This window comes from Oncorhynchus kisutch, linkage group LG3, assembly GCF_002021735.2.
Source record: "Oncorhynchus kisutch isolate 150728-3 linkage group LG3, Okis_V2, whole genome shotgun sequence".
Classification (NCBI taxonomy): domain Eukaryota; kingdom Metazoa; phylum Chordata; class Actinopteri; order Salmoniformes; family Salmonidae; genus Oncorhynchus; species Oncorhynchus kisutch.
The window spans coordinates 30,692,791-30,720,216 of record NC_034176.2 but is presented as its reverse complement, the minus strand read 5'-3'; the positions used below and the strand labels follow the sequence as shown (position 1 = coordinate 30,720,216).

The window sequence follows — 27,426 nt, the reverse complement described above, 5'->3', positions numbered from 1 at the left end:
CAAACGTTTCAGGTAGCCTTCCACAAGCATCCCACAATAAGTTGGGTGAATTTTGTCCCATTCCTCCTGACAGAGCTGGTGAAACTGAGTCAGGTTTGTAGGCCTCCTTGCTCACGCAAGCTTTTTCAGTTTTGCCAACAAATTTTCTATAGGATTGAGGTCAAGGCTTTGTGATGGCCACTCCAATACCTTGACTTTGTTGTCCTTAAGCCGTTTTGCCACAACTTTGGAAGTATGCTTGGGGTCATTGTCCATTTGGAAGACCCATTTGCGACCAAGCTTTAACTTCCTGACTGATGTCTTGAGATGTTGCTTCAATATATCCACGTAATTTTCCTCCCTCATGATGCCATTTATTATGTGAAGTGCACCAGTCCCTCCTGCAGCAAAGCACCCCCACAACATGATGCTGCCACCACCGTGCTTCACGGTTGGGATGGTGTTCTTCGGCAAGCCTCCCCCTTTTTCCTCTATACGTAATGATGGTCATTATGGCCAAACTGTTCTATTTTTGTTTCATCAGACCAGAGGACATTTCTACAAAAAGTACGATCTTTGTCCCCATGCACAGTTGCAAACCGTAGTCTGTCTTTTTTTATGGCGGTTTTGGAGCAGTGGCTTCTTCCATGCTGAGCGGTCTTTCAGGTTATGTCGATATAGGAACCGTACCTGTTTCCTCCAGCATCTTCACAAGGTCCTTTGCTGTTGTTCTGGGATTGATTTGCACTTTTCGCACTAAAGTACGTTCATCTCCTGAGCGGTATGACAGCTGCATGGTCCCATGGTGTTTATACTTGCGTACTATTGTTTGTACAGATGAACGTGGTACCTTCAGGCATTTGGAAATTGCTCCCAATGATGAACCAGACTTGTGGAGGTCTACAATATTTTTTCTGAGGTCTTGGCTGATTTCTTTAGATTTTCCCATGATGTCAAGGAAAGAGGCACTGAGTTTGAAGGTAGGCCTTGAAATACATCCAGATGTACACCTCCAATTGACTCAAATGATGTCAATTAGCCTAACAGAAGCTTCTAAAGCCATGACATAATTGTCTGTAAGTTTCCAAGCTGTTTAAAGGCATAGTCAACTTAGTGTATGTAAACATCTGACCCACTGGAATTGTGATACAGTGAATATGTCACACCCTGACCTTAGAGAGACGTTTTATTACTCTATTTGGTTAGGTCAGGGTGTGAGTTGGGGTGGGCATTCTATGTTGTCTATTTCTTTGTTTTTGGCCGAGTATGGTTCCCAATCAGAGGCAGCTGTCTATCGTTGTCTCTGATTGGGAATCATACTTAGGCAGCCCTTTTTCCCACTTTTTGTGTTGTGGGATCTTGTTTTTGTTAGTTGCTAGTTCAGCGCTACAATTCTTTGTGTCATTTATCTTTCTTATTTTTTTGTTGGTGATCATTTAATACATTTAAAATGTACGCCTACCACGCTGCACCTTGGTCTCATTCCGACGACAGCCGTAACAGAATTATAAGTGAAATAATCTGTCTGTAAACAATTGTTGGAAAAATGACTTGTGTCATGCACGAAGTAGATGTCCTAACCGACTTGCCAAAACTATAGTTTGTTAACAAGAAATTTGTGGAGTGGTTGAAAAATGAGTTTCAATGATTCCAACCTAAGTGTATGTAAACTTCCGACTTCAACTGTATGTAGGATTGTAGTACTGACCAGTGCACGGGAGTTGGGTTTGGCTCCCTTGTCCAGCAGCACTTTGGCCATGCGGTGGTGCCCACAGTGGGCCGCCACATGCAGGGGGGTCAGGTGGTCCAGTGTGATGTCATCAATTGCAGCATTGTATTGCATTAGTTGCCTCACACAGTCCATGTGGTCCCCCTGTGCTGACATGTGGATGGGAGACAGGCCGTTCTGTAGGAGAGTGGGGGGGAGAGAGAAAGAGAAAGAGAGAGGGATGATGCAATCCATTACTTGTTGTGTTGTTTGCATGCAGTATTTGAGCACAACTGTCCAGGGATCAGGCCTTGGTGGGTTAGCGTTAGGTGTACCTTGGTCTTGGCCTGGATGGGAGCCCCTTGGTCCAACAGGATCTCAATGATCCTCACGTGTCCATTCCTGGCTGCACAGTGCAGTGGAGTCAACTCATCCTGGAGCGAGAGAGAGAGAGAGAGAGAGAGAGAGAGAGAGAGAGAGAGAGAGAGAGAGAGAGAGAGAGAGAGAGAGAGAGAGAGAGAGAGAGAGAGGACAGTTAACCACTGGTCTAGAGCAATATAGTATAATTTGTGTAACAGGGCAGGACTTGACACTAGAGACGAGAGAGAGACAAAGGGGATGCAGTGCAGTACCTTGGTCTTGGCATCAATCTGTGCCCCTCGATCCAGCAGGAGTCGAACCATGATCACATTCCCCCTCCTGGAAGCGATGTGCAAAGGTGTGATGCCATTCTAGAGAGATAAGCAGTAAGACCAGAAAGAGACCCGTTGAGGGACTGGTAACAATACGACGTGTCAGTGATGCTAGGGCAGAGGGGAACAGACTTACCTTAGGGGTGAAGTTGACATTGGCTCCTCTGTTGAGCAACAGTTGGGCTACGCTCAGGTTCTCGTAGTGTGCAGCGATATGAAGCGGTGTGAAACCTGTCTGTAGGGACACACAGGAGACCAGAGCTCTTATACTGAAGGCCTTGATGTGTTCTAATTTGAAAGTATCGTCTCCTCCACTCGCTCTGGGACACACTAAACTAAGTGAAGACAAACACACGGTGAGTACCTACCTTGCTCAGGACATCTGCGTTGGGGTCGTTCTGTAGAAGCACAGCAGCTGTGCGCGTGTCATCGTTCCGCGCTGCTATGTGCAGCGCTGGGAGGCGAACTTTGCCCTTGGTGCCGTAATTGATGAGCAGGGCCACAACGTTCTCATGTCCCTGCTGAAGAGCCACGGCGAGAGGGGTAAAGCCATCCTGAAAGAGGAGAGAGAAGCGGAGACAGAGGCGAAGAAAGATTTAGTGACCCAAAGAGACAGATGGGAAAGGGAAGGACAGTGAGAGTCAAAAGGATTGATAATGATACAGGGAATAGTACAGGAGGTGTGTTGTAAAGTTCGAAAATGAATAATTTCCTGCTTAAACCTTCCTGATTCCGGGAATGTTCCAACCTGGATTCCTGAAAAACCTGGGAATTTGGTGAAAGTTTTTTTTTTTTGTGCAACCCTTTTTAACCCCTTTTTCTCCCCAATTGGTAGTTACAGTCTTGTCCCATTGCTGCAACTCCCCTACGTACTCGGAGAGGTGAAGGTCGAGAACCATTCGTCCTCCAAAACATGGTATACTTCAGCTTGCTAGCGCCCGGCCAGCCACAAGGAGTCACTGGAGTCCGATGGAACAAGGAAATCCTGGTCGGCCACATCCTCCCCTAACCCTGACGACGCTGAGCCAATTGTGCGCCGCCTCATGGGTCTCCCGGTCACGTCCAGCTGTCACACAGCCTGGGATCAAACCCGGGGCTGTAATGACGCCTCAAGTACTGTGATGTAGTACCTTAGAACCCTGCAACCCTGAATCTGCTGATTGGCTGTTACCTCAGTAGGAATGCTTTGATTGGCCCCGTTCTCCAAAAGGAATTTCACAACTTCTAGATGATTCTCTTGTGCGGCCATGTAGAGCGGAGTGAAGCCCTTCTGTTACAGACAGACACACACATGGACACATACACACACGAAGGAGCACAACACAGCCGCAACACACACACACACACACACACCCACACACCCACACACACACACACACACACACACACACACACACACACACACACACACACACACACACACACACACACACACACACACACACACACACACACACACACACACACACACACACACAGAGGAAACACAAGCACACAGAAAGACAAGAAGGCAGACAGATATTAACAGAGTTGCATTTAGCTAATACACTCTTAGAAAAGAGGGTTCCATAAGGGTTCTTCGGCTGTCTCCATAGGAGAACCCTTTTTGGTTCCAGGTAGAAATCTTTTGGGTTCTACTTGGAACCAAAAGTGTTCTATGTGGAACCAAAAAGGGTTCTGCAAAGGGTTTTCCTACGGGGAACCCTTTTAGGTTAGCGAGAGCACCTTTTTTCTAAGAGTGTACGATGGCCTGACATCATGTTTCAATCGGGAGTTGGGCCAAATGCAGGAGCTTATGCACACCCAAAAATGTTAGTAGAGGTGCTGACTCACGGAATAGTAAACTGAAACTGTGTAAAAATAAAGAATGTTGCGCACTATAAATGCTCCCAACAAATTCATGAGCATATATACAGTAGAGTGTGCGACTTTCTTTCTTTCTTTCTACTCAATCAGGGTTGGGGTCAATTCTGAATTGTATTGAAAATAGCTCTCTTTAATTAGGGATCCTAGCGCCAAAGGTGCAGGAACCCTATTGCTTTTGTTAGTGTTCTTCTTTGTGCATTTTTCCTTTTGGTCAATATCTCAACAACACATGGGTAAAACGTTGTAGAATTTGGCAGGATGGTAGAACCCATCATGCGTACCTATGATGCACTCATTGGCCCCTAGGTAATGTAGCACTACAGTTCATTTAAAACCATGCACACATTCAAAACACATTCAAAACATTAGCCCAAACTATCAAATCCAACTCGTACAGGTGATTGACAACATGTCCCTGAAGATGTGTATGAAGTTCAGTGTTGATATCTTAAAATAACATGGAAAACACAGGTCATGTGACTTTGACCAAAAAGTGCTAGTGTAATGCTAATGCTAAAAAGATTCAACATTTCTTCTTCACATGAACCACAACTCCGATTCACGGAATATTTGATATGTAGAATCTCCGAACTAGTCCCTAGCTAAATTGCTAAGGAAAATGTGTTGTGGTTAAAGATGGCCTTTACTGAGGCGCTACTGTGAACTGAAGGCTATAACTATTGAACTATAGGACTTAGGGGAATGGAATTTGGTAAACATGAAGTTGGAAGGGACAGTAGTCTATGGCAGTAGCATGGTAGCATGTAGTAGACATACCTCATCACGTATTATAGGTAGAATCGTGCAATTTGGAAAACGTGCAATTGGTAAACATGCTTAAAGGTATGGCCTTTGCCCATTTCATTGCCAGAGTGCCCGACGAGTGACCAAGAGGTGCTATTTCTATTACTCGGACCCTGTTAATGCTGCTCTCAGTGCTGCTCACAGCAATACTTGAATTTGAATTGAATTGGGCGCATCCCACAGGAAGCAGAAATTGCATTGAATTTGAAATAAATTAAGTACAATTGAAGGAAATTCAATGAAATTCAAATAGCTACAATTCACTATACAAATATTTATTTTGACATCTTGTATGGTACAGTACTATTCTATGTATAACATAATGAAAAAATACATTTTTAAGTTTAAGTTTTAAATAATTACAGTGGTCTGGAATATTCTAAGATCATTTTGTAGGTTGTCTGTAATAATTCATAATTTATTTACATGTTATTAACTATCTGGGGGGGAAAATAAATGTCCCATTTAGTTCCAACACTCCAGAATGTAAGGGAACTACCTAACATTTCATGACAAAAATACAAATCAAGATGCTGATGAAAAATGTCAGTTATAATCAAGCTTATGTTGAAATGGTATCTTTATTCTTTTTAGTAATAACTGGCAGATGTGGCAAAGGAATGAGACGTTCATGTTTCATGTCTCAGTTCAATTTCTTTGAATTAAATTATACTTCCTTTAATTCAAATTCAATTTTCAATTCATGGGTTGAATCGAAATACATTCCGAAATTCAGACCCCAAACCCTGAGTTCCATGCAGTATAATGCAGCATAACTGTATTATAACTGTATCTAACTGTATGTGTATCCGTTGTGGCTGGTGGCTCTTCTGCAGGGGGTCCTGCCAGTGGGGTCGGGGTCTCTTCTGACACTGGTGGGGGTCTCACCTGGGACTGGGCATTGATGTTGGCCCCGTAATTTACCAGCTCTGCCACCACTTGCTCCTGCCCAGCCAGGGCAGCAATGTGCAGAGCTGTGTTGCCTTTCTGTGGAGGCACAGGACAAGAGAAGACATGAGACATAATGTTTGTGTGAAAGCATCTAAAGTAGTGTAGTACTTGTAAGTAGTAGTACGCTTTAATACCGTAAAACTTCAATTCATAGCCCAGGCGTTTATTTGCTTAAATCACTGAACACAACAAGCTAGGTGTCTATTTCCTTAATGCACACAGCTTTTGCTCATTTGCAAAGTTAATTGTTTTAATTCTAGCAATCTAATCAATTTCTAAATTTCCTGCAGTAATGTGTTCTCATTTACACACTGTGTCACATTTCCTTTGTCTTACTATACCTTTATTTAGGAAAAAATACTTATTTGACAGAATAATTATTCTCCTCTTTAACTGTGCATTTTCACCAGGTCGAGGTCTGTTCGCAGTCACTGGTTAACAGTTTCTTACGGGCGATATAAACGGATGATTGCCATAATTATTTTACTGAATTAAATCTTCTAAACAATTCATGGTAATTCAGGGTAGCCTAGTGGTTAGAGAGTTGGACTAGTAACCGAAAGGTTGCAAGTTCATATCCCTGAGCTGACAAGGTACAAATATGTCGTTCTGCCCCTGAACAGGCAGTTAACCCACTGTTCCTAGGCTGTCATTGAAAATAAGAATTTGTTCTTAACTGACTTGCCTGGTTAAATAAAAAATAAAATGGTAACCTCGTAAACACTTCATTTAGACCCAGCATTTATTTGAAAAAGCCGTTGATTTGCTGAACTGAATGCCGTTGCCCGGCTAAGGGACAAGCGGCTATTTGAGACTCAGCGTTTGATTGAAGTTTTACGGTAAGTAGAATCATTTGAGTATGCAGTATATTGTACTTTGGTGGTGGCATAGGCTTTGTGGAGTACATGAGTGGTAATGTGGTATAGTGCAGGAGGTTGACTGAGTACCTTAGTCTGGGTTTCCACATCGATGCCTCCATGTAGTAACTCCAGCACCATTTTAACGTGGCCTTCTTTAGAGGCCAGATGCAACCCGTTGAGACCATTCTGAGGGAGGAGAGAGAGAAGAGGAGACCTCACACTGTAGGGTCCTTAACACACACTGCACACACTACACACACACACTACACACATAGCACACACAGAACTAAAAAACACAGGCCTTTGGGCCTCCATCACACACTCCGCTCTCACACACCATAATAACACCAACAAGTCAGAACCCACACACTGAACACAATCTCACACAGCACCCTGAGACACACCAAAGGATCAGATCCCCAGAAAAACACTGCTCTGCTTATTATACAGCTCTTCCTAGATGTATAAAATGCAAAAGTATGTAACTGAGTCCAACTGTAGCGTATGGTCAGGAAAAACAGCCTCTACACATACAGTATCTACTAGAGATTAACAGTGCAATAACGGTGGCCGGAATTATGATGATGATGATGATGATGATGATGGTGAGGAGGAGGAAGAGGATGGGAGGGGGATGGCAGGCCGGTGGTCTCGGGGATGGGAAGAATACGAGCTGTGTGAGATAGGTCTGACCTCACACAGCCTTCCTTCAGTGACACAGGACATGTGAGGTTGGACCTTTCCCACACCACTGATATTAATCCTCTGAGTGGAGAGACCACAGCACACCATCACTCTACTGCAGACTGGAGGGGGAGGGAGGGGGGAGGGGGGGTAGAAGCAGAGATGGGAAATGAAGCATGAGGGATAAAGAGAATGACAAAGAAGGGGAACAAAATAAGTAGAGGGTGTAAGAGATAAATAACTTGAGGGGTTATGAGGGTGTGAGGGGAGGAGGGTTGAAGAGGAAGGGGGAGGGAGGGAGGGAGGGAGGGTAGGGAGAGAGGCAGTGCAGCTGGGTGGCCGGTGAGCTAGCCCATGGCAGACGTATCTACTCAGACTGGGTACAAGAGACACGACTGCCACAGCCAAGCCTCCACCTAACCTCCATCAGAATGACACCTCACTCTGCACAACAACAAATTCAGCAACAACAACAACACACTGGGAGACACTCAAACTCACACACAACACATAACCAATATCACATCCAATTTCACAACCACACTCAACACACTTGAGACAATTCCAAAACACTAATTCAGACTTGGTTTGAAATGACACACATTGCATTATACATGATTTGAAGGAGAATGGCTTTCAATGGTAACCTGAGACTGCAGATAAAATGTACTGGATATGGCTGTAGGGTTCCTGTTTGTCCACCGGGTGTCTCTCTTCAGCAGCCTGAGGTCTCTTTACACCTACTTGTATGCATGTACTGAATCCTATGTTCGTTATGAGCGTTTAACCTGGGAATGTGTTTGATGCTAATCTTGATTGTAGCATTAGCGCTGGCAGCATTATAGTACAGAGGTAGAGTGTTTAGCAAACCATGGCTAAGCTGGCCTAATGAGCTGTATAATCACACACACACACTGCTGCCCTGTTTGTATGGCCTATAGGCAACCTCATCCCCCTCACGGCATAGTCTCTGGGAGCAGCCATCAGGGTAAAGCAGGCAGGATGGAGGAGATGGGCCTGAGGAGTAAACCCTACCCTATTTAACACCTTCCCCCAAATCCCCCTCTTCCCTACCTGTCACCTACAGCAGAGAGACTGGCTACCTGGGCCTCAAAACACACACACACACACACATAACTACACACAGTAATTCACATTCAGGACAAACAATAGTATACAGTACACACAGTCAGGGACAATCCACACAGCAGGTATTGGAGCAGAACAGAACACACTGTACACTGAGTTGGACCCAGAGCCAAGAAAGATATTCTGCTGGCTGATATCACATCAAACACATTCCAAGCCAAGAGAGAGACGAGTCCAAAATGGAACCCTAATGTATGTAGTGCTATAGGCCCTGGTCGGAAGTAGTGCATTTTGTAGGGAAATATTACATTTACCTGACACTCTTATTCAGAGCGACTTACAGGAGCAATACACACAATTCTAAGTAAAGGAATGGAATTAAGAATATCTAAATATATGGACGAGTAATGTCAGAGTGGCATATACTAAGATACAGTAGACTGACTAGATTTAGAGTTGCACTGCATTGGATGATAAAAAAACATGAATGTTTAAAATATTCTTTCCTCTCTCTCTTGCCATTTCCTGCTCTTCCATGTTTTCTCTTTCCCTCTATCCATTCCTGCTCTCCCTTCATAACACTGCATCTGAACTTTGCTGACAAGACTCTTCCTGTGTGTGTGTGTGTGTGTGTGTGTGTGTGTGTGTGTGTGTGTGTGTGTGTGTGTGTGTGTGTGTGTGTGTGTGCGCTGTCGTTTTGACATGGTCTGAAAGATGACTCATCTTTATTTGATCTAATGTGCCTATACAGTTTCTACTTGTTTTCATACTTTTATTCATGCATTATTCTAGCGCTGCAGTATGATGACCCAACATTGTGAAATACTAGTTCCACAGCCAACGGAAATGGACAAATGAAATGAAAGAGTGTAATAAATCAGTTCCATTAGCTGATTGAGACTTTTACAAACAGGAAGGCTTTGATTGATCCTGGTGAATCCAAAATGAATTGCAGAGTTTGGAGACACGTATTAATGCACTCTCCACAAGCATTTTGATTGGCCACCAGGCCTTGCAGCTCTCTCACCTGATTGGCTGTGTTGATGTCTATGCCGTTCTTTATATGGTCGAGGGCCTTGTCCATGTTACCAGAACGAGCCGCCCGCAGAAAACTAGTGACAGCATCAGCCTGAGGGAGAGAAAGGGGAGAGATAGAGGGGGGTGAAGAGAGGCACATAGAGTGGGAGAAGGAGAGATAGGTGTAAGGGAAGACAGAGGGAGAAGGATTGATAGGTGTAAGGGAAGACAACGGGAGAAGGAGAGATAGGTGTAAGTGAAGACAACGGGAGAAGGAGAGATAGGTGTAAGGGAAGACAACGGGAGAAGGAGAGATAGGTGTAAGGGAAGACAACGGGAGAAGGAGAGATAGGTGTAAGGGAAGACAGAGGGAGATGGTTAGATGGGTGTAAGGGAAGACAGAGGGAGATGGAGAGATAGGTGTAAGGGAAGACAGAGGGAGATGGAGAGATAGGTGTAAGGGAAGACAGGGGGAGATGGAGAGATAGGTGTAAGGGAAGACAGAGGGAGATGGAGAGATAGGTGTAAGGGAAGACAGAGGGAGATGGAGAGATAGGTGTAAGGGAAGACAGAGGGAGATGGAGAGATAGGTGTAATGGAAGACAGAGGGAGATGGAGAGATAGGTGTAAGGGAAGACAGAGGGAGATGGAGAGGTAGGTGTAAGGGAAGACAGAGGGAGATGGAGAGATAGGTGTAAGGGAAGACAGAGGGAGATGGAGAGATAGGTGTAAAGGAAGACAGAGGGAGATGGAGAGATAGGTGTAAAGGAAGACAGAGGGAGATGGAGAGATAGGTGTAAGGGAAGACAGAGGGAGATGGAGAGATAGGTGTAAGGGAAGACAGAGGGAGATGGAGAGATAGGTGTAAAGGAAGACAGAGGGAGATGGAGAGATAGGTGTAAGGGAAGACAGAGGGAGATGGAGAGATAGGTGTAAAGGAAGACAGAGGGAGATGGAGAGATAGGTGTAAGGGAAGACAGAGGGAGATGGAGAGATAGGTGTAATGGAAGACAGAGGGAGATGGAGAGATAGGTGTAATGGAAGACAGAGGGAGATGGAGAGATAGGTGTAAGGGAAGACAGAGGGAGATGGAGAGATAGGTGTAAAGGAAGACAGAGGGAGATGGAGAGATAGGTGTAAGGGAAGACAGAGGGAGATGGAGAGATAGGTGTAAAGGAAGACAGAGGGAGATGGAGAGATAGGTGTAAAGGAAGACAGAGGGAGATGGAGAGATAGGTGTAATGGAAGACAGAGGGAGATGGAGAGATAGGTGTAAAGGAAGACAGAGGGAGATGGAGAGATAGGTGTAAAGGAAGACAGAGGGAGATGGAGAGATAGGTGTAAGGGAAGACAGAGGGAGATGGAGAGATAGGTGTAAGGGAAGACAGAGGGAGATGGAGAGATAGGTGTAATGGAAGACAGAGGGAGATGGAGAGATAGGTGTAATGGAAGACAGAGGGAGATGGAGAGATAGGTGTAAGGGAAGACAGAGGGAGATGGAGAGATAGGTGTAAGGGAAGACAGAGGGAGATGGAGAGATAGGTGTAAAGGAAGACAGAGGGAGATGGAGAGATAGGTGTAAGGGAAGACAGAGGGAGATGGAGAGGTAGGTGTAAGGGAAGACAGAGGGAGATGGAGAGGTAGGTGTAAAGGAAGACAGAGGGAGATGGAGAGATAGGTGTAAGGGAAGACAGAGGGAGATGGAGAGATAGGTGTAAAGGAAGACAGAGGGAGATGGAGAGATAGGTGTAAAGGAAGACAGAGGGAGATGGAGAGATATTTATATTATTGCCAGAAACCTTAATTCAAATCAAAACCATACAAGGTCAAAATACATACAGACAGTACAAGACTATAAATGCTTTCCATTGGTGTTTCCTTCATCTCCCTCCCCACTGTTATCGAACAGGATTAGGACAGTTGGGCCAGCCCCCTCCCATTGGCCAATCAGAAGCAGGCCTGGCAAGCTGGGGACCCTAAAGGACGGGGTGCAGGTGATTTTCATCCACATAAAGACAGACAGAGCCTCTGTCCCAGGCTCCATTCCCGTCCCCCTGAACCAACTGCGTCCCAAATGGCACCCTACAGTATTCCCTACATAGGTTTCTGGTCAAAAATAGGGAATGGGGTGCCATTTAGGATGCAAACCTTAGCCTCGTTCTGAGCCTCTCACATCTGAGACTTGCTTTACCTCCTCACATACAGTAGGTGATGAGACCAGGGGACACACTGGTGTTCTGGTGTGTGTCTGCTCTGCCCAGTGGTCTGGCTGACAGTCTGGCTGGTGTTCTGGGGTGCTAGGGTGTGTGTCTGCTCTGCCCAGTGGTCTGGCTGGCAGTCTGGCTGGTGTTCTGGGATGGCAGGGTGTGTGTCTGTTCTGCCTAGTGGTCTGGATGGCAGTCTGGCTGGTGTTCTGAGGTGGTAGGGTGTGTGTCTGTTCTGCCTAGTGGTCTGGATGGCAGTCTGGCTGGTGTTCTGAGGTGGTAGGGTGTGTGTCTGTTCTGCCCAGTGGTCTGGATGGCAGTCTGGCTGGTGTTCTGGGATGGTAGGGTGTGTGTCTGCTCTGCCCAGTGATCTGGCTGGCAGTCTGGCTGGTGTTCTGGGGTGGTAGGGTGTGTGTTTAGTGAATGCCCTGGCTCATGGTCTAACACATGGTGTGGCCCTGTTTTAGTCTCTGTTTTGTTTGTGTCTGGGGGCTTCATGCCTCTCTCAGACAGGGGTGCTGAAACAGGATCACTCATGCGGCATGGAGAGAGAGAGATGGGGAGAGAGAGAGATGAGGAGAGAAAGGGGGTAGAGATAGAGAGAGAGGGACATGAGGAGAGGAACATGGGGAGAGGGGAAGAGAGATAAGGAGAGAGAGGGAGATGAGGAGAGAGAACGAGAGACGGAGATGAGGAGAGAGAATGAGAGGGAGATGAGGAGAGAGGTAGGGAGAGAGAGAGAGAGGGAGAGTGGGAGATGGGTAGACAGAACGAGAGGGAGATGAGGAGAGAGGTAGGGAGAGAGAGAGAGGGAGAGTGGGAGATGGGGAGAGAGAACGAGAGGGAGATGAGGAGAGAGTGGGAGATGGGGAGAGAGAACGAGAGGGATATGAGGAGAGAGGTAGGGAGAGAGAGAGAGAGAGAGGGAGAGTGGGAGATGGGGAGAGAGAACTAGAGTCAGATGAGGAGAGAGTGGGAGATGGGGAGAGAGAAGGGGGGAAGAGTTGGATGAGGGAGAGATAGGATCTACTGCGGCAAACCCTCCTTCCCCCACCATTAGTCTATCTACAGTATATATTGCTATCAATTATTCCCACACTCCTCAGGACTCATTTGCTCAATGTCTAGGTCGTTACATGTGGTATCACTCCGTCTGTCTAGGTTGTTACATGTGGTATCACTTCGTCTGTGTCACGACTTCCGCCGAAGTTGGCTCCCCTGCCTGTTCGGGCGGTGCTCGGCGGTCGTCGTCACCGTCCTACTAGCCACTACCGATCCCTTTTTCGTTTGTCTGTTGGTTTTGTCTTATTAGTTTCACCTGCGGGTATTTTAGTTTAATTAGCGTCCTTATATATAGTAGGTTGTCCCGCCCTTGTTTTGTGCGGGATTGTTTTTGTTATCCTGTTATATGGTGGTTTTTCGTGTGTTTTATTCTCCGGACTATTTTGGTCCTGTGTTAGGGCTGGGTATTTTATTCGCCCTGTGTGTTGGCGTGACCGTCGTTTGTGCGCCGGAGAATAAACTGACAAATAACTGAAACCTGCTCTCTGCGCCTGATTCCACCCACCTTAGTAATTCGTGACAGAATCCCGCACCGGAAACAATGGAATCAGCAGGAGCAGCCGCGTCTCCTCTCCCATCGATGGAAGAGAGGGTCCTCCATCACACCAGCGTGCTTCACCGGATTGGTTCGGCCATGGACCAAATGATGGAGAGGATGGATCGATGGGAGAGGAGTGGCCTTCCCACCTCATCTCCAGCACCCCCTTCTTCAGCACCTCCTGTTCCTGCGACCACATCTGGCTCCGGGGCTCTTCGGCTGACGCTCCCACGGGAGTATGACGGAACGGCGGCTGGGTGCCAGGGTTTCCTTCTCCAACTGGAACTATACCTGGCTACCGTGCGTCCTGCTCCCTCCGGAGAGGAGAGCGTGAGCGCCCTCGTCTCCTGCTTGACTTGGCGAGCCCTCGAGTGGGCCAATGCAGTGTGGAATGGTCCGGACTCGGCGAGGGATAATTAGAGTTCACCCGCCGATTCCGAGCTGTGTTGGACCATCCACCAGAGGGTCGGGCGGCGGGTGAACGGCTGTTCCACCTGCGTCAGGAGACGAGGAGCGTACAGGACTTTGCTCTGGAGTTCAGGACCTTGGCCGCAGGAGCAGGGTGGAACGACAGGGCCTTGATCGATCATTTCAGATGCAGTCTCAGGGAGGACGTGCGCAGGGAGCTGGCATGTCGGGACACCACCTTCACACTGGATGAACTCATTGACTTGGCTATCCATCTCGACAACTTGCTGGCTGCCCGCGGGCGTTTCGGATCAGGCCCTGTCGTTTCCACTTCCCAGCCCTCCTGCCCCTATCCCTATGGAATTAGGAGGGGCGGCTTCGAGGGGGACCAGAGGAGGAGAGTCCTCCTGCACCAGTTGTGGTCGACGAGGGCAGACGGCCGACCGGTGCTGGAGGAACTCGTCTGGGAGTCGGGAGGGCAGGCGGAGCACTGCTCGATCACCCCAGGTGAGTAAGCACCAGACTCACCCAGAGCTTCCTGTCAGTCATGTGTATGTGTTGACTTCTTTCCCTGGGTTTTTTCCCTCTCTACAGCATAAGGCGCTAGTCGATTCAGGCGCAGCTGGGAATTTCATGGATCGTGGGCTTGCGTTAAGGCTAGGGATTCCCCTGGTGTCGTTAGACCTACCTTTCCCTGTGCACTCCTTAGATAGCCAACCATTAGGGTCAGGAGTAATTAGGGAGGCTACGGTGCCGCTGGACATGGTAACGCAGGGGGATCATAAGGAGCAGATAAGTCTGTTCCTTATAGATTCACCTGCATTTCCAGTGGTGTTGGGAGTTCCCTGGTTAGCTCAACACAACCCAGTGATTTCCTGGCGACAGGGGGCTCTTAAGGGGTGGTCAGAGGAGTGTTCAGGTAGGTGTATAGGAGTTGCCATGGTGCGACTACGGTGGAGAGTCCAGACCAGGTTTCCACCGTGCACATTCCCTCTGAATATGCCGATTTGGCTACCGCCTTCAGTAAAAAGAGGGCGACCCAATTACCACCCCATCGTTGAGAGGATTGCGCGATAAACCTTCTGGAGAACGCTGCACTTCCTAGGAGTCACGTGTATCCATTGTCCCAGGAGGAGACGGTAGCGATGGAAACATATGTTACTGAATCGCTGGGACAGGGGTACATTCGGCCCTCCGCATCACCCGTCTCCTCAAGCTTCTTTTTTGTGAAGAAGAAGGATGGAGGTCTGCGTCCGTGCATTGATTATAGAGGTCTAAATTCCAACACAGTGGGGTTTAGTTACCCACTACCTCTCATCGCTATGGCGGTAGAATCATTTCACGGGGCGCGCTTCTTCACAAAACTGGACCTGAGGAGCACGTATAATCTGGTGCGTATCCGGGGAGGAGATGAGTGGAAAACCGCATTTAGTACTACATCTGGTCATTATGAGTACCGCGTCATGCCATACGGGTTGAAGAATGCTCCAGCCGTCTTCCAATCCTTCGTAGATGAGATTCTCCGAGACCTGCTCGGGCAGGGAGTGGTAGTGTACATCGATGACATCTTGATCTATTCTGCCACACGCGCGGCGCATGTGTCTCTGGTGCGTAAGGTACTTGGGCGACTACTGGAGCATGACCTGTATTGCAAGGCGGAGAAATGTGAAGTGCAGCGGTTTTTAGGGTTTGCCAATTACTACCGGAGGTTTATCCAGGGTTTTGGTCAGGTGGCTGCTCCCATCACTTCACTGCTGAAGGGAGGACCGGTGCGCTTGCGTTGGTCAGCAGAGGCGGGCAGAGCTTTCAGTCGTTTGAAAGAGCTGTTCAACAATGCGCCCGTGTTGGCGCATCCGGACCCCTCTTTAGCATTCATAGTGGAAGTGGATGCGTCCGAGGCTGGGGTCGGGGCCGTGCTGTCTCAGCGCTCGGGCGTGCCACCCAAACACCCAAGTGTGCTTTCTTTTCGAGCAAGCTCAGTCCAGCGGAGCGAAACTATGACGTGGTGGACCGGGAGTTGTTAGCTGTAGTCAAGGCTCTGAAGGTGTGGAGACATTGGCTTGAGGGGGCGAAACACCCTTTTCTCATCTGGACTGACCATCGTAATCTCGAGTATATCCGGGCAGCGAGGAGACTAAATCCACGTCAGGCTAGATGGGCCATGTTTTTTACCAGGTTTCGGTTTACCATCTCATACCGGCCAGGCTCCCAAAACACCAAAGCCGACGCGCTGTCCTTCCTCTATGATACCGAGGAGCGGTCCGTTGAGCCAACTCCCATCATTCCACCGTCATGTCTCGTGGCACCGGTGGTATGGGAGGTGGACGCGGAGATAGAGGAGGCCTCACGGTTAGAGCCGGCTCAGGGGACTCAGTACGTGCCGAGGGGGGTCCGGGACAAGCTGATCCGGGGGGTCATACTCTCCCCTCCTCGGGTCATCCTGGCATCGAGAGGACAGTGCGGAGTCTGCGTGGCCCACGCTGGCTAAAGACGTGAGATTTTATGTCTCCTCCTGCTCAGTGTGTGCTCAGAGCAAGGCTCCTCGGCACCTGCCTAGAGGGAAGTTACAACCCCTCCACAACGGCCGTGGACACACTTATCGGTGGACTTTCTTACCGACCTTCCCCCGTCCCAGGGAAGTACTACGATCCTGGTCGTTGTGGATCGGTTTTCTAAGTCCTGTCATCTCATCCCGTTGCCCGGTCTCCCTACGGCCCTGCAGACTGCGGAGGCCTTGTTTACCCATGTCTTCCGGCACTATGGGGTGCCTGAGGACATCGTTTCTGATCGGGGTCCCCAATTCACGTCCAGAGTGTGGAGGGCGTTTATGGAGAGACTGGGGGTCTCGGTCAGCTTAACCTCAGGTTTTCACCCCGAGAGTAATGGGCAGGTGGAGTGCGTAAACCAGGATGTGGGCAGGTTTCTGCGGTCCTATTGCCGGGACCGGCCTGGTGAGTGGGCAAGGGATGTTCCTTGGGCTGAACTCGCTCAGAACTCCCTGCGCCACTCCTCAACTAACTTGTCCCCTTTTGAGTGTGTGTTAGGTTACCAGCCGGTCCTGGCCCCATGGCATCAGAGCCAGACCGAGGCTCCTGCGGTGGAGGAATGGGTACAGCGCTCCAAGGACACCTGGAAAGCTGTTCAGGATTCACTAAGGTTAGCGGGAGAACGGCAGAAGAGGAGCGCTGACCAGCACCTCAGACAGGGTCTGGCTCTCGACCCAAAACCTGCCCCTCCGCCTGCCCTGTCGGAAGCTGGGGCCGCAGTGTGTGGGGTCATTCAAAGACCTGAGGAGAATAAACGAGGTGTGTTACAGGTTACAACTTCCTAGGTATTACCATATTAACCCCTCGTTTCATGTGTCTCTCCTCAGGCCGGTGGTGGCTGTTCCCCTGCAAGAAGGTGAGGTGCCTGAGGTCCCTCCGCCCCCTCTGGACATCGAGGGGTCCCCGGCGGACACAGTTCGGGGCATTCTGGATTCGAGACGCCGGGTGGGGGGCCTACAGTACCTCGTGGACTGGGAGGGGTACGGTCCGGAGGAGAGATGCTGGGTTCCGGTGGGGGACATTTTGGACCCTTCTCTCCTGAGAGATTTCCACCGCCTCCACCCGGATCGCCCAGCACCTCCTCCTCTGGGTCGTCCTCGAGGTCGGTGGCGGCGCGCTGCGGGGGCCGCGCGTCAGGGGGGGGGTACTGTCACGACTTCCGCCGAAGTTGGCTCCCCTGCCTGTTCGGGCGGTGCTCGGCGGTCGTCGTCACCGTCCTACTAGCCACTACCGATCCCTTTTTCGTTTGTCTGTTGGTTTTGTCTTATTAGTTTCACCTGTGTGTATTTTAGTTTAATTAGCGTCCTTATATATAGTAGGTTGTCCTGCCCTTGTTTTGTGTGGGATTGTTTTTGTTATCCTGTTATATGGTGGTTTTTCGTGTGTTTTATTTTAGTCCTGTGTTAGGGCTGGGTATTTTATTCGCCCTGTGTGTTGGCGTGACCGTCGTTTGTGCGCCGGAGAATAAACTGACAAATAACTGAAACATGCTCTCTGCGCCTGATTCCACCCACCTTAGTAATTCGTGACAGTCTGTCTAGCTGTCCAGCTCTCATTCTCCTTCGCTCATCCCTATTTTTCTCTCTGGTTTCTGACCAAAGCATTGCCAGGGATGAATTAATGTGAATAAGATCGGGAGCAACCATCATTACCCTTTTTGTGAAATCCCAAGTCCCAGCCACCTACAGAATTACAAACACACACAAAAACATACACACTGCACACATTGGTTAGGCTTAGAAATTAAAATACATACCCACCCAAGCAAGTGCGACCACACACAGTGACTCAAAAATGTGTTCAACACAAGTACACAACACACACTGCCACAGTGACATTGGCCCCCATTCAGTAGTGACTGGAAACGACCCTCCTTTGAGACAGTGGTAACAGAGAGAATGAGGACCCACATGCCAAGCCGTGGGCATGGCAACTAATGATGCAAACCCTCATCCCTCAACAGAGCACTAGTGCAAGTGGTGCAGCTCTGTGCAAAGAAAAGACTGCATAAAAAAGAGAGGGAGAGGGAGGGAAAGAGAGGGGGATCACTGAGAAAGTGAGAGAGCTGTATGCAGCAGCAAATCTTTCAGAGCATTTCCCTGCGACAGACCGGTAGGTCTTTGAGTGTGATAACTAACTCCACAGCCTGAGCACAGACAACCACTTCTCTCTCAGCCTCTAGACTCGTCAAGGGAAAAAGTCACAATGTTTCCAACTTTCTACTTAAGAGTTCATGTAATCTTGTTTAACACCACCGCTCCTTCCCAGTTAAAGGAAAAGCCACAGTGCTTTCTGGGAAATGTAGTTAGTCTAAGAGAAATAAGTAACTCTCACTTATAGGCCTACCTGTTCCTAAAACGTATTCCCTCCACTTGATCACCCTTGCGTTCCATCACTTTTCTCCTCAATCCTTAACCATCTCCATCTGTCTGTCAACACCCTCACGCTGTCACTCTGGAAACTCTATGTGAGACATTTACTTTCTCATGTACCAGACCTTGAACAATGCACACTCACACAGACATGCACAGCACTTACGCATGCACAGTCCTTTTCCATGTGGAAAGTTGAGGCTGAGACAGTCATCTTGGAGTGAACACCAAACAGCACTTAGCACTTGTTAGCACTTAAAGCAGATTTATGTTCAATCCAGTCTGTTTTGGCCACACAGCATTTTTCTGCGATGCGGCCTCTGCAGCAGTCAGTGCATTCCTATTTATTGCGCTTCGCAGAACAGAACAGAGCTATTGTGAAGGGAAAATGTGGTACGGAGGTTGATTTGGCATCAGCAAACCTTCGGAGGCTCCGCAATTGCGTCACACCCTCTGTATGGAGCCTCTGGCCTGCATACATCGTTGTTTAGCAAGCTAGTTATCTATGGAAGATAAACAGCAACACTATATGGTTGTATAAGCAGTGTTGTGTGCCTCTCTTTCAGTTCCTCAGTGAGTTACTTACAGTGGCAGAGTTGTCCTCGTCAGCCATGGCCTCTTTCCTCTCTGGCCTTTCCTCTAATGGCCTACTCTGTCTCTCCCACTGTGAGAAAGGCGATAGCCCCCCAAATCCCCTCCCTCCAGCCTTCTTCAGTACAACAAACTGACGGCCCTAATACACCCCAATCACTCTTCCTGTCGTACCCACAAACCCACAAACCCACCTGTTACCAGGGTGAAGATTACCGTAGCGGGGTACCCTCCTCACAGAAATAGATACTCATATAGTGTGTGTGTGTTTGTGAGTGTGTGCGTGTGCGTGTGCACAGACGTGTAGAAACCTACTTAGCCTCAAATATATGCTGTCCACATACGAAGCACAGGGTGCTAGATATTCCACCAAACATGGTGCATAGCTGGTCAGAGTGTCATTTGTTTGATGGTGAGTGTTTGTGTGTTCACTGCCTTGATGACTCAGAGAACATCTTTTCAACACAGTTTGAGCAAAAACAGCTGATGACACGACATCACACACACACACACACACACACACACACACACACACACACACACACACACACACACACACACACACACACACACACACACACACACACACACACACACACACACACACACACACACACAAACTTTACCTTCTGGAATGCACTCCTACAAGGTGGACATCGGCCAACTTGGCCCAGGTCAGGCAAAGTTCAGATGTCAAAGGGTCATTTCAGCACAGGGAAAGTACAGAAGTCTGACATGACCTATCCCTACACTAACAGTTGCCCTCCATGTCAAGGTCAATAACTTGGTTGAATGTCAATTACACAAGTTATTCACATTTTTTACTGTTCAGTACAGTGTGTTTATGTTGGTGTGTATCTGGCCTCTCTACTGTAGATGAGTAAGATAGTCTGGACTGTAGTGGTGTGTGTTAGGGAGAGGCACATGTCTGGTGCAGTCAGATAAGAGTGGAAGGGGCACTCTGTAGGCCACACCCAAACCCTGCCTGCCAGGCTTCCACAGAGTACCACCACTCTCAGTGTAAACAAACTTTCACTCGCTCACTAGCCTGTCTGACACAAATCCACACACACAGACACGGATGAACAAACGCACACGCACACAATCCTCTATTGTCTTGTAAATCCTCATGCTAATCTTAACAAACCCATTCTGATAGAGATGGATGTGGGTCTAGCTCAATGATTTATATATACACTGGATGACTGACAGAGCATAGTGGTAAAGCCGCCGCGCCTACATCTCCACCTATTCCACCCCAGCCATTAGCACAAGCCTGTCCTCCCCAATTAAGGTGGCACCAACATCCTGTGTTGGAAGCTATATTTATTCATGTCTACATTAGTTTTTGCCACATTCATTTTATTACAAACACCTTAATGCCTTAAAACCTTAAAAATGATATTATGTGAGCTAAACCAAAAAATAAACCATTAAAAAATAAAAAAATGCATTTTCCTTAAAGTATAATATTGAGAGGTTACTAATGTTACTCTCCCCACTACACCAAGAAAATACATGTATTTGAAATTGTGTAGAATTCCATTAATTTCTATAGAGGATGGCTCTTACTGGGAAGTGCCAATATGGCCGACCGGTGGCTTCAAAACACCATAGTGCCCTCAAAGCTCATCAATAAGCTAAGTACCCTGGGACTAAACACCTCCCTCTGCAACTGGATCCTGGACTTCCTGACTGGCCGCCCCCAGGTGGTAAGGGTAGGTAACAACACATCTGCCACGCTGATCCTCAACACGGGGACCCCTCAGGGGTGCATGGCCAAGCACGACTCCAACACTATCATTAAGTTTTCCGACGACACAACAGTGGTAGGCCTGATCACCAACAATGATGAGACAGCCTATAGGGAGGACATCAGAGACCTGGCAGTGTGGTCCCTCAACATGATCAAGACGAAGGTGAGGATCCTGGACTACAGGAAAAGGAGGACCGAGTACGCCCCCATTCTCAATGACGGGGCTGCAGTGGAGCAGGTTGAGAGCTTCAAGTTCCTTGGTGTCCACATCACCAACAATCATGGTCCAAACACACAAAGACAGTCGTGAAGAGGGCACGACAATGCCTATTCCCCCTCAGGACACTGAAAATATTTGGCATGGGTCCTCAGATCCTCAAAAGATTCTACAGCTGCACCATCAAGGGCATTTTGACTGGTATCATCACCACCTGGTATGGCAACTGCTCGGCCTCCCACCACAAGGCAATACAGAGGGTAGTGTGGATGGCCCAGTACATCACTGGGGCCAAGCTTCCTGCCATCCAGGACCTCTATACCAGGCGGTGTCAGAGGAAGGCCCTAAAAATTGCCAAAGGCTCCAGCCACCCAAGTCATAGACTGTTCTCTCTGCTACCGCACGGCAAGCAGTACCGGAGCGTCAAGTCTAGGTCCAAGAGGCTTCTTAACAGCAGCTTCTACCCCCAAGCCATAAGACTCCTGAACCCCCCATTTTTACGCTGCTGTTACTCTCTGTTTATTATCTATGTATAGAACTTTACCTCTACCTAAATGTACATATTACCTTGATTACCTCAACTAACCTGTGCCCCAACACATTGACTCCCTGTATATAGCCTCACTACTGTTATTTTATTGTTGCTTTTAAATTATTATTTTTTACTTCAGTTTATTTTAGTAAATACTTTCCTAACACTTATTTTTCTTAAAACTGCGTTGTTGGTTAAGGGCTTGTAAGTAAGCATGTAAGGTGTTGTATTCGGCGCATGTGACAAAAACAATTTGAAATCCTCTCAATCGCCAAAACATAGTATCAGCAATCCAGGCTTTATTTACATCATTGGCCTACCTCCTATAAGCCCTAGAGAGGACAGTGATGTGGGACTGGCTGGAGTTAGTGGAGCTACATCATCAATCACTCTCTACTGTTCTATTACTGAACCTTTTCTGTATGGAAAGAGAGACAATAACCTGCAGCATGTCATCATTAGCATCACAGTACACAGTAATGCTATGGGTATCCCATTGTCCTCAGGCTCTGTACACTGACGCAAACACTGTACCTCTGTCTCTCTCTCTAATCCTCACATTCTTCACTAATTCTACCCAGCTCTCCTTCCTCTTCCTTTGTTCGCCCCCGTCTCCTACAATCCTGTCCTCCATTCCCCCTATATTTTCCCCCTCTTTTCATTGCTTTCTCTCCTTCTCTCCCTCCCTGACTCTCTTGCTTAGTGTTCTGGTGCTGCGGCAGACAGTATGACATCACCACCGAGCTGGTGTACTGCAGTGTGTGTGTGTGTGTGTGTGTGTGTGTGTGTGTGTGTGTGTGTGTGTGTGTGTGTGTGTGTGTGTGTGTATGTGTGTGTGTGTGTGTGTGTGTGTGTGTGTGTGTGTGTGTGTGTGTGTGTGTGTGTGTGTGTGTTATGAGTCCCAGGCGTAGTCTCAACAGTAAGGGATTACTGTCACTCAGTATCTAAGTAGGTGTGAAACCACGGCACAAACGTCACTCTGTGTGTGTTTGATGACATGCTATAAAAGTGGCGGTTCTACTTGAAGCCCTGGATGACAGGACAGTGTGAGGCTGCAGTTAGGATAGGAAGGAGGAGCAGTGCACGGAGGCAGTATAGAGCTGCCTGGTCTCGGCTATTGTTCCGCCGGGGATAGTGACTGGGGCTCGGCCATTGATCTTGAGGAAGCCCACTCCCTCTCCTATGGTTTCATGGATCTGTGTGTGAGGCTGATACGGGCAACTAACCACTAACTAATGAAGAAACCAGCGATGAGTCTGCATTACGGATAGCCTGAACTACACAGCTCCCCCGTCAGGGAATTAATGCGAGGAAGCGTGTGTAGAACACACACACACACACGGCACATCAGATGCAGATCATACATATCTGAGATGCCACCCCAGCTATTTGTGCACCAGCAGAAAGGTGCCAATAAGGGGTTTTACATGTCGTATGTGACAAGATAAAATCCAGCACATAATAATAACTGTTATAGTACAGCTATAGCATGCTATCTAGGGCCACAACATACATAAACTGGATATTCCTGCAGAGACATCTTAAACAACGATTCCATTTCCCTCTTTTGCTGACTTGTATTTGTTCTGGACATCGATTTTCTTTCCCTCCCTACCTGCCTGCCTCCCTCCCTCCATTTCTCTGTCTATTTGAGCTAGCTAGCTGCAGAGTGAACGTGCTGGTTCCGGTCAGGGTGGTGTTGTTGTGGTGAGGAGCCAGTCAGACAGAGACCCCGAGGGACTCTATGTTCTGGACACACAGGAACCAACCTGGCCGAGCAATTCCACCCGCTCACTCAACAGTCTATCTGTCTGTCCGTCTGCTTCCAGCTATACCCTCTGATTAAATGTGTATAATAACTGTTCACGTTCTCACACTTCCTATATCTTTCTTGGGGAACCATAGAAATAGAGAGGGGACTGTATATAGAGTGAGAGAGACTGGAAGAAAGAGAGACCATAAGTATTCCTCATGTGTACTACTGTATAGCTACACTATCATTACTATTGGTAACAGGGATGCAATTATATGGAATCAACTAGAGACCGCTAATAAGTCCCATGGTTGTAATAGACTTGATCTGTAATTAGGTTAACATCTAGCTATGTAGTCACTGTGGGGTTACACTATAGAGTGAGATCAGAACCAAGAGAGCGAGTGAGGGAGGTGTGTAGAGAATTCAGTGGGAGTCTGAGCTGTCATCTGTGAAGTCAAACAGAAGCACAGTCAGTGGATCTACAACTTTGATCCGACTATCACTGAATGCATCTCTATACTGACGTTTCAATACGGCTGCAGCATCGAGCTCTTTCGTGTGTGTGTGTGTGTGTGTGTGTGTGTGTGTGTGTGTGTGTGTGTGTGTGTGTGTGTGTGTGTGTGTGTGTGTGTGTCTGTGTGGAGACAGACAGAGGACAAGACCGAGAGCATGGGAGTGAGTGAGAAGGGCAACTTAATCAGATACAGTAATTGCGACAACAGTACAAAATGTTTAGCCGTTCTCACAACTATCAACAATGCACATACTTTGGAGCATTCACATTTCTTAAGGTTGCATCATCTGGCACTTCACAGCATCCTTTACCAGATGATATCTGCTGTAGCCGAAATCCCTTTCTACACAGCAATCTCACTGGCTATACAATATACAGACAGAACACCTTAGCTCTCTGCTGTGTGTCTTTGAATCTACATGCTCCCTAAATTAGCATAGTGTAGGAGCTTCACTGAAGCCAAGGTCAAATAATGTAGCTAATGAGATCAGTGTACTGATCATACATGTACTTACCACCCCCACACAACAGACAGCCCACAACAGGACATCACATTACAGATAGACTAAAAGAAGTCACAACACAAGGAGTATTACAGAACAGGACACGCACCCCTCACACACACACACACACCCCTTACACACACTTCTCATGCACACACTCCTAATCTCAGACACACATGCACCGCTATTCCCTAATATACTCCCAAACAACCAGCTAGACTCTCTCTCCTGCAGAAAGCTGTAGTTGGTATGGTACATCAAATACTATCAATATTATGGACAGAACATGAACAGACAGAAGATCTGTTTTGAGAGAGTTAAAGTTAAATAATTCACTCCACGTTCTGTCACTGTTGTTCTATTCTATTCAATTGAAAACTGAACTGAAAGATGAATCTGTTAAATATGAGACAGACGTCATCAGGAGACTTCAATATGGAACAGAGAAGTGTGTTTTCACGGTGTGTCTCTCAGACAGCCCTCTCTTTACTCCTCATATCCATTTCCTCTATCCTTCACTCCTTTTCTCACTCCCTTTCTCTGTGTGACAGACAGAGACATGGACAGATTCATTAGCGAAGGGAAGACCAAATAGAGGGAGGGAAGCGAGGGACAGGCCTCCAAATAGTTCATGTGGAGAGGCAGAAACAGAGAGCAGCATGGTGAATGGCACTGAACAAGCTGTGAATCTAATCTGCATGGTGACCTAGGAAAGGAAATGGACTCAAATAGAAGGATAGTCCAATCAAAGTTTGCAGTAACATGATACAGATGGACAGATGGGGAGCATTTGGGTTAGTTAGGGATCACAACATGGTTAAACTGTAGTAAAAAAAACAGAGCAGACAGATTGGCAGACAGTCAGTAGCATGACAGAGAGAGGATAGAGTGAAAGAGAGAGTGACGAGATTAGAGTGCTGAAAGAAAGAAGGGGACAGATATTGGAACACAATCCAGTTTCTACTCACTCCACAGGTGATGATCTTGGCCGGCATGCCTGTTGGCCCTCCACTCCCTCTCCGCTTTTCTCTCTTTCTCTCTGTCTCTCTTACACACACACTCACACACTCTACTATCGTTCCCTTGCCCCCAGAGAGTGTGACACACACACTTGAGTGCACAGGGCCCGTCCAGGGGGAGGGGACAGGAGGGGAGGCTGGGGGTGAGGGGGGCCAGGGGGTTTATCTCTAGAGGAATGCTGCCTGTATCTAAAGACACACACACATACACACACTCATCAACAAATATGTTCCCCTCAGTCTCACGCTGTGTCGCCTCTCCCACTACCTCTCCCTGTCTCTCTTTCTTCATGCCACTTTCTCTTTACTGTCTCCCTCTACTCTCCACCAGCTCCCCCCTCATTCTCTCTCTTTTATCCCCAGGTTGATCCCTTCTTTTCTGCTGTCCCTCCTTCCATGCATGTCTCCCCACATCTCTCTGTCCCTCCTGTATTTTTTGTGACAGCCAGACAATAAAAACAATTCTCGGGCCAGGCATTTCCCAAAAGGCGTGGTGTTTCGGGTGGAGAAAGCCTGTGCTGTGTGAGCAGGTCTGTTCCAGTCTGTAGAGTGTCTTAGCGCCCAGCGGGTGGGGGGGGCATTTACGCTGCCATTGCCCTGTGACAATGGGCCAGACGTACAGGGCGGGGGGGAGGGACCAGGGGGGCGAGTCTCTCAAAGGGCCCTGCCTCTTTTAATAAAGCGTCTGTCATTCCCCGCCTGAAAAGGCCTCGTTTTTACCCCCTCTCACCTCCTTTCTATCTCTCCTAGCTAAACGCTGGGAAAAGCATATTGCTGCCAAAACCATGCAGAGAGATAAATGCTTGTAGGAGAGGGGGATGAAGGGGGATGAGGGGGGTAGTAGGGGAGCGGTTGTTCCTCCTGATGGGGGGTTACACACCACTCAGTGTCACTGGACCGTGACCTGGGTAAAAACATCACGTGACTGGGTCCTGGTGTGTTATGTGGGTGAGAGTTTCCAGTGCCAACCACTGCAGGGCAGGGGGCTGGAGATACTAATGTCTGTGAAGAGATGACAAATTACCCTGCGGTAATGATGGAACCAGGCTGGTATCTGTCAAGAGCCAATGATGTTCTCTATTACGGAGAATTCTAAAACAGCACCAGTCTGCCTGGCCTACCCATAGCCATCACCCATTGCCAAAATTGAACCAAAGACAAGGCCTAGACTGGGGCAAAGAGAGACACATAGAGGAACGAGCCACGAGCCATGACTCTCTGAATGTGTATGGGTCAGGACCAGGGTTATATGCTGTGATATGCTGTGCTCTCCTGTATTGTGATGTGGCTGATTTAGGTTAGGGGCAGACGTGACCTCTAGACCTCCCATGCTGCCCCCCTCGTTGGCAGGACAAAGCCCCTCTCTCCCTGCTCTTTAGGGCCACTGCCATCAGCGTGTGGCAGGCGCTTTGTGGGGTTTTATTGCCTATTTCCTGATGCTTCCTGAAACACTGGGGAGACTTCAAAAGGTGGTGGAGGAATCAACATCAACAAACTGTCATTCTGTCACACACTCATACTTTGTCATAATACACACAGTCGCATGAACACACGAATGCAGGTAAACACACACACACACACACACACACACACACACACACACACACACACACACACACACACACACACACACACACACACACACACACACACACACACACACACACACACACACACACACACACACACACACACACACACACACACACCAGCATGGGGCCAACTTCTTAGCCTGGGCCTCAGCTCCTCACACACAGG

The 27,426-nt window shown here is 48.0% G+C and overlaps 1 protein-coding gene across 13 annotated transcripts in view; it reads right to left on the bottom strand.

Moving 5' to 3' along the window:
* LOC109880218 (ankyrin-1) overlaps nucleotides 1-27,426 on the bottom strand; it is a 197,068-nt gene that overhangs the window by 54,916 nt on the left and 114,726 nt on the right. For 8 of the 13 annotated variants that reach the window (XM_031803974.1, XM_031804015.1, XM_031804019.1 and 5 more), the window contains exons 2-10: nucleotides 9,661-9,762; nucleotides 6,948-7,046; nucleotides 5,938-6,036; nucleotides 3,551-3,649; nucleotides 2,748-2,933; nucleotides 2,516-2,614; nucleotides 2,320-2,418; nucleotides 2,023-2,121; nucleotides 1,688-1,885 (exon numbers count right to left, since the gene is read on the bottom strand). In XM_031803974.1, coding sequence (XP_031659834.1) covers nucleotides 1,688-1,885; nucleotides 2,023-2,121; nucleotides 2,320-2,418; nucleotides 2,516-2,614; nucleotides 2,748-2,933; nucleotides 3,551-3,649; nucleotides 5,938-6,036; nucleotides 6,948-7,046; nucleotides 9,661-9,762 — 1,080 coding nt within the window. Of the gene's footprint in view, nucleotides 1-1,687; nucleotides 1,886-2,022; nucleotides 2,122-2,319; nucleotides 2,419-2,515; nucleotides 2,615-2,747; nucleotides 2,934-3,550; nucleotides 3,650-5,937; nucleotides 6,037-6,947; nucleotides 7,047-9,660; nucleotides 9,763-19,366; nucleotides 19,478-19,997; nucleotides 20,188-24,661; nucleotides 24,750-25,617; nucleotides 25,764-27,426 lie in introns of those variants that run through there. The other 5 variants (XM_031803998.1, XM_031804011.1, XM_031804012.1 and 2 more) reach the window with 5 other exon arrangements.